At 43.9% G+C, this 7,453-nt stretch overlaps 1 protein-coding gene across 1 annotated transcript; it reads left to right on the forward strand.

Moving 5' to 3' along the window:
• Nucleotides 1-4,369: 4,369 nt before the first annotated feature.
• LOC117900375 (chymotrypsin-like protease CTRL-1) lies at nucleotides 4,370-7,418 on the forward strand. The gene is made up of 6 exons (XM_034810727.1): nucleotides 4,370-4,523; nucleotides 5,666-6,031; nucleotides 6,090-6,198; nucleotides 6,287-6,471; nucleotides 6,912-7,213; nucleotides 7,269-7,418. The coding sequence occupies exons 1-6, from the start codon at nucleotides 4,460-4,462 to the stop codon at nucleotides 7,380-7,382; spliced, it is 1,140 nt and encodes a 379-aa protein (XP_034666618.1). The 5' UTR covers nucleotides 4,370-4,459; the 3' UTR covers nucleotides 7,383-7,418.
• Nucleotides 7,419-7,453: the final 35 nt, after the last annotated feature.

A 7,453-nucleotide genomic window follows, 5' to 3' on the forward strand; every position in this document is an offset into this window, starting at 1 on the left:
ATGTAAGCAACGAAATTTGTACACACTTGAACTTGTAAAATGTACTATATGGACAAATAAAGTTCTATAAAATAATATCCTTTTTCTACAGTATTTGATAGGAAACTGAGCCGATATCGCCGTTCAGCTATGAACTGTAGGGAAAGTAAGTAGGGTGTGGTGTGATATTGGTCACTTATGGACTTACGCTCATTTTTACGAGTGGATGTGGATTGCATGTAGTGTAGAGATGACAGAACAAAATTATCTTTATTTAACTACCATATATGTACAAACATACGTATGTACATACGAATGTACATATGTACATACATACATACATATGTACATATCGATGCCGCTGTTACCATTTCGAAAGAAAGTCCCGGTATTGAAAGGCCACCCTTAACAACTAAGTGGCTCTGGGAGAGGGAGAGTATAATGATCCGATTGCAATCCGATCTGTATACATTTACAGTGCACATTTTACAAATACGAAAACAAAACGTACTTTTGAGAAATTGTTCGAGTACATCGCGAATTCCGGAGAGGGAAGCCCATTTTTATAGAAGATCATTTAATAATTTTCAAGCCGCAACGAATGGTTCGTGTCAAAGTTCAATTAATTCAATTAAATTAATTGATTGGGTGCATGCGTGTGCTTTGATCCACATATCAGATCAATGGAAAGTGCTACACATGTACATACATACAAGTTACATGAAATCGTGTAAATAAATACATACTACTCGTACCATACTACAATAACTACTCTGGCCCTTTAGACTTCCAATACGATTGCTAATGCATATTCTCACAGGTACAAGTACATGTGTTGTACCTGTTGAAGGAAATTTTAGATTGCAAATCCCTTGTACCGGTGAGAATTGGCAGACTCAAGGGCGCCAGTGGAGATATAGCCGCGCAGACAGAGGCCCCAGCTGATCAGAGGCCCATCTAGATGTGCCATCTCAGGCTGACAAATACTCGCCGTGCAAATCTGGCCCGGCGATGTTCGCTCGCTTTCCCACCACCATGTTGGCGCGTGTCTCCTGTAGACAGAGCGGCTGTGTGGCCACTACCGAGAACACGTATTAATGGGAGCGGGAGGGGAGGGGCTGCTATTAATCTTCAGTGCGGCTGCTGTGGCCACATTGTTGCATGACGTGACCCAGTGATTAATCTCGCGTTGGGCTCACGTTCCTTTAATGGACGTAATAAAGCAATAAGACTAACCACAAACAAGTTGGCCAGCAATCTGGGTACCGCCCAAATGACTCGGCTCGGCTCGCAGGTGATCTGTTGGCTACTACGTGGCCACATTTTAATTAGCCAATCGATTTCGGGTCTTGAGATCTTCCAGTCCCGTGTCTGTAATGACTCTTATTTGTTGTTATCTTTTCAGAGTGACGGCAATAAAGTTTTACGCTTCAAAATTGAATTCGAGCTCTCCGAAGGGTCCATCCATCATCACGTTTCGGTTATTGCCAATCCTTCTGTCGGGTCGGCAACGGCAACCAACAATTTAAAAGTATCAAACAAAAGTTAAGATCTCAACGGAACGAATTATTAATGCAATGTTGTGATGCGTTGTTGCAGAAGAAGATATCGGTCTTCGCAAGTCGTAAATTTAGAATCTCTTAGTACGTGGTTTCGTTTACTTACAAGTAAATTAACGTTGCATTGTAAGCTTCAGTTCTTCCATTCCAGCTTATGCTATAGCTAAGTTGAGTAGCCATTGAGCAGAAAACAAAACCTAAGAATCAAAGCGCGCTCCAGTCATTAGCTGAAACAGCAAGCACGCACAAATGCCCAACGCCGCCCAATTAAGCGATCAACTGCAATCCAGTCCCAGTCCCCAGTACGATATGGGTGATAGGATGGGGTCCTAACCCTAAGTTAGCGACCTGCGACCCAATTGAAGATTTAAATGGAGGGTAAACGCGTGTATGGCCGGAGCGTGGTCGACATATGTACATACATACATACATATTTATGTACATAAGTATGTACATACATACGTACAAATGTGAACTTGAAACGAGTGGATGTGGAGATCACAGAACAAAGCGATTTTTAATTAACGTTGACATTTCCCCAGCCGCACAGCTAGATGGAAGCTCTAGTCCGTCTCAGTACCCGGGGGCGGGAGCGACGCCGTCAGTTGGTCAGAGCAACACGTTTGGCTCTTATCTTGTCAATATTGTGTACACCAATATAGGCGAGTTGAGCATAGGCACCTGTCATAGAAATGGAGGGAACTAAAATCCAAAATCCAAACCAACTAACGATGGTGGTAGCGGCAGTGGCAGTGGAGCAGCCAGTGCGAATTTGAACAATGTCACCACTCAGCACTGCAATCCCGGTAAGCCGTTATTTTGAGAGGTGTCTCGCAGTCTTTTCCTTTCTGCCCAGCAACAACAACAACAGAAGCTTTAACAGCGCCATGTTGAAAGCTGTCAGTATCACGATAGCGAAGCGAAGCGGTTAATGGGTATGAGTCAGGAGATGTGGCAACGCCACTCAGGCTGAGAATTTAGATTTTAGATTTCAAGCTAATGTCATTTGGGTACAAATATGCATGTTGTACATATGTATATATAATTATATAATTTCATGAATTCATTTGTATGTAAATATATACATATGTATGTACCTGTGCAAGGCTGGAGCTGAAAAGAATTTTTAAAACGAATGCTATAAAATAAAAAGTTTTTGTAATTGTGGTTTTTAATTACAATTGGGTGAACAATTTTGTTTCCATGCTACAACTTAAAAATCGATAATCATCGAGCTATTGATAGACCTCGAATTGTCACTCGACAATAGCTGAAATGTGCGAAACGAGTGTCATCTATATTGTCTAATCGGCAAAACAAGTAACATTAATGGCGCCACGGAAACTACTTGAACTAAAAAGCGGTAACATTTTAGAATGCGTGTGAGAAACCAACGTTCCTAAAACTGCCGTCAAAGAGCCCAAAATTGGCGACAGTGTTCCTAAACTGTCGTCAACCAAAACCAAAACTGCCAAAAGGACTGGCAGCGGACAACTACAAAATTATATCGTATCGTGAAGTGCTTGGTAAGGCAGTCCGCCGTTAATGCAGTTGCAGTCAACCTGCTAAAATGCAGTTTTTCAGATAGCAAAGCAAAGCCTAATTGGGCATAAAATAAAGATTTATTTAGTAAAAGAGGAAAAAAATGTGTTCATAAAGGCCACCCAAAAAATAATAATAATAACCCTCTAGGCTAAGACCACACCGGGGTCTAAAGTGTGACAGCTTAGCCACGTTAAATGGCCATTGAGCAAAAAGTCAAATGGTGTCACATAACGGTTTTTTTTTTTGCAAAATCACAACGCAGAGGCAGATGTATGCAATTATCTGTGCATATTCATGTATGTGTGTATGTATGATATGTACATGATACATACATACATTCAGCTGGAATGTATTTAAATTGTATCCATATTAAGTTGTTCTCTTTGTGTGGCAGGGGTTTAACAGTTTAGAGGTTCATTATGCAATGCAGTGATATGTACATACCCGAAATATTTATTGTTAGTTGATTGTGCTGCGAATACGCAAAGGCAAGCCCGAAAAGAAGCATTTAGGAAAGTGAAATTAACTCTAATAAATATATGTTTGTACATGCGCTAAGCTAAGCTAAGTGCCGTAAAAACGTAACGAAAGTAAAGCTTAGCCATTATATTAAGTACCAACAAAAAAAGAGGAAATAAAACATAAAATGACAAAGCCATTTAGCCATTAGTCAAGCATACTACTGCCACATTCTCGCACAATACAATATGATTACATTCATATGTATGTACATCTACATGCATACATATTTACATACATGCATATGTACATACGAACATAAAACATTTTAATGTGCTTTTGCCGCAATCGTTTTCCTGCTTTAAAAACTGGAACCAGTGAAAGGCAGCGGCTTATCAACTCCACCGATCACATTACATTTGAGAATTACCTAAAAAATAATAAAATCAAAAGCGTACGTTTAATACCTCATATTTAAGCTGCTGAAAGAAAGTTTAGGCCAACAGGATTGATACCAAGTACTCCCTGAAATAAATATACATATAACAGATAGGTTTAGTGGACGAAAAAAAAGCTTCGTAAACGTACGTTAAGTACCTAATATTCAATGAAAGTTTAGGTCAACCGGTACTAAAATATGAATATGTAGCTGATACCTGGAACAAGAGCAACAGAGCGGCAGTAGCAGCGGCCATACAAATGCATGTACACAGTCATCCACATACGTGTACCTACATATGTACCATCCATTAGTACCTAACTTTTATCGTATATTTTCATTTTCATTTGTCCAGATCGCTTCGCTTAGTTGAAAAATTGTTGTTCACCTGCACGGTTCGAATAAACGGAAACCAAAAGTTCTGGCCCATAAATTCCAATAGTGTTTATTATCGAGTGTGGTGTTTCCAAGTGCTAAAATGCAATCATTATTTTTAGTTTGCCTAATCTTGGCTGGCGTACGAGCGGAATCCGGGGAGTTTGGTACGATACGATTCAAAAATATCAGTTGTACCTAAGACCTGGCTCTACAAAAAAGTACCAGGCAACTGGACCTATATAAAAACCGATATATTTCCCAATATCTCTAGCAACGGGTTTCTTCCATTCCGTAGCGTAAGCAGAGGAAATTCGCCGCGTGTTGTTCATGCCCGTGTGTGTGTGTATGTGCATGATGGGTGCCGTGTGCGTGTCACACAGCCTGATCTGTGACCGAGATCTTTCTGCAACAATAATACATTACATTATAGTTCTGATTCCATAGAAATCGCGCCCTGGCAAACAGCGGAAGCTGAGCGGCCAAAAATTTCAGTGGTGCCACACAATTCCGAAGGATTTCTTAGCATTTTCACAAACCAAATTGACAACTTAGCTGGATAGTGCTGACACCTTCCAAGATTGTGGTTTTTTATGCTGTACAAAATTTGATTTACATATATCGTATTTTTTTGCTCAAACGGTACATAATCTTGTAGTTTTATTGGACATTCTCGGCCACGGACCCTTGGGTAAAACTGGCGCCAAAGTTCATAAAATGGCCAATTGTACAAAATAAATTAACTCTCAACAGGTGTCGGTAAAGATCTCCACCAATATCCTTGACCTACATTCAAAAAATTAGACCATTCAGAGGAGGGATAAATTGTTAAAAATGGAATTCATCAATAAATGCATTCCTTTTTTCACACTGACAGAAACTATAAAATGGAATATGATATTAAATATCAACATTCAGTGATGCCACAGAGTTCCGAAGGATTTCTTAGCATTTTCATAAACCAAATTGAGAACTTAGCTGGATAGTGTTGATACCTTCCAATATTGTGGCTTTTTCTGCTGTTCATCAAAACGGTACATAATCTTTTAATTTGATTGGACCTCCTCGGCCACTCCCATTCGGTAAAATTGGCGCCAATTGTACAAAATTTATTAATTCTCAACAGGTGGCGGTAAATATCGCCACAAATATCCTTGAATGTAGAATCCAAAAAATTATACCATTTAGTGGATACAAGGTATAAAATTGAACTCGCCAATAGATGGCGCTTTACGGAATTGTTTTATTCACACTGACTATATGGAAACTATATGGAAACTAATTTTTTGTTGACTGTTCCCACTTGCAGAGAAACTATTGATCCCCGTGTCGTATGCACAGCCCAAAGCGGGCAAAGCACAACCAGGAAATGAGACGGCGGGACACTCGTTAGTCGCTCGCTCCTACTACCAAGAGAACGGCCACTCCGAGTGCTCCGTGGGAACGGAATGCACGCCGCTGCACGACTGCACGGCCCTGATCTACGAGGTGGCGAGGAGCTGCTATTATGGCGACAAGTCGCTGTACTGTGGCGGTGCCACCGAGGAGATGCCATACGTCTGCTGTCCGAGCAGTCCGCTGGAGAAGAACCAGGTCTGCGGCAAGTCTTTGGTGCAGGGGCACTTTTACAAGGGACTCGGCTCGTACCCGTTCGTGGCACGCATTGGCTTCAAGCGTAAGTGGTGGCAGTGGCACCTGGTGATGCGAGTAGCTCAGATGCTCCCTCATTTCAGACGTCAACACGGGCGCCTTTGCCTATCCCTGTGCTGGAGCGGTCATCGCGCGTCGCGTCATCCTCACAGCCGCCCACTGTGCGCTGGCCAAGGCCGAAGGGCATCGACTGTAAGTGGCGACCCACTGCGTCCAGTGGCAGCCGGACGGACTCGCACTCATCGGCTCGACTAATCGACTTTCACTCGGCCCCTTGCAGGTCGTCAGTGCGCGTGGGCGAGTACGACACCTCCAGCGACCCGGACTGCGCCAACACCGGCTTCTGCGCTCCACGCTCCGTGAATCATGCCATCAGCCATGTGATCGTCCACCCAGACTACAAGCAGGGCAGCTACCATCATGACATTGCCCTGCTGGTGCTCAAAACGCCGCTCAACTACTCGGGTAAGTGCCGAAAGCGATGTCACAGTGGGTCTCGGGGGGTGCCAGGGGGCGGTTCCGCTTGGCAGTGTCAACGTTAATTAAAAATCGTTTTGCTCTGTCCCACTCCCTCCACTCCACTCCACATCCAATCCACTTCCACTTCCACTCGTTCCAAGTTCACTCTCCATCTCCCTGTGGGTCGCATGTCGCTAATTTAAGGTTAGGATCCCATTCCATCCCATCCCATCCCATTCCATCCCCCACTGGGACTGGACTGCTGTTGATCGCTTAATTGGGCGGCGTTGGGCATTGGTGCGTGCTTGCTGCTGCCGCTAATGGACTGGCTGGAGCGCGACCTGCCCAATGGAGCCGCTTTGCTTCTCAGCTTTTAGCTTTGGCTCAATGGCCACGCACTTTGGATCCCGATCCTAAATCTATGTCTGCCCTGCCTCTCCCTCTAGTGGCCACACAGCCGATCTGCCTGCAGAAGACGCGCGCCAACCTGGTGGTGGGGAAGCGCGCGACCATCGCCGGGTGGGGCAAGATTTCCACGGCGAGCATACGCCAGCCTGAGATGGCCCATCTGGACGTGCCGCTGACCAGCTGGGACCTCTGTCTGCGCAACTACGGCTCCACTGGCGCCCTGGAGTCGCCCAATTCCATTGAGGGACAATGGATGTGCGCCGGCGGCGAGGGCAAGGATGTTTGCCAGGGCTTTGGCGGAGCGCCACTGTTCATCCAGGAGAACGGAATCTTCTCACAGGTGATGTCCACAGCTGTCCTTTGTTGGAATGGCAAACTAACAATCCCCTCCACAGATAGGAATCATGTCCTTTGGCTCTGACAATTGCGGCGGACTGCGTATACCGAGTGTCTATACTTCTGTGGCTCATTTCGCCGAGTGGATACACGACAACACGCCACCGGAATAGGCCTAGCATTATTTTTTAAGCACATATTTTTCCTATTTTACATAAAGAAATATATTAGTTAACGCCCACCA

Source organism: Drosophila subobscura, chromosome U (assembly GCF_008121235.1).
Source record: "Drosophila subobscura isolate 14011-0131.10 chromosome U, UCBerk_Dsub_1.0, whole genome shotgun sequence".
Taxonomy (NCBI): Eukaryota; Metazoa; Arthropoda; class Insecta; order Diptera; family Drosophilidae; genus Drosophila; species Drosophila subobscura.

Coding starts and splice junctions, on each gene's coding strand:
- LOC117900375 (XM_034810727.1), top strand. CDS start 4,460: ATGCAATCATTATTTTTAGTTTGCCTAATCTTGGCTGGCGTACGAGCG. Junction 6,032..6,089: donor GGCACGCATTGGCTTCAAGC/GTAAGTGGTGGC, acceptor CCCTCATTTCAG/ACGTCAACACGGGCGCCTTT. Junction 6,199..6,286: donor AAGGCCGAAGGGCATCGACT/GTAAGTGGCGAC, acceptor GGCCCCTTGCAG/GTCGTCAGTGCGCGTGGGCG.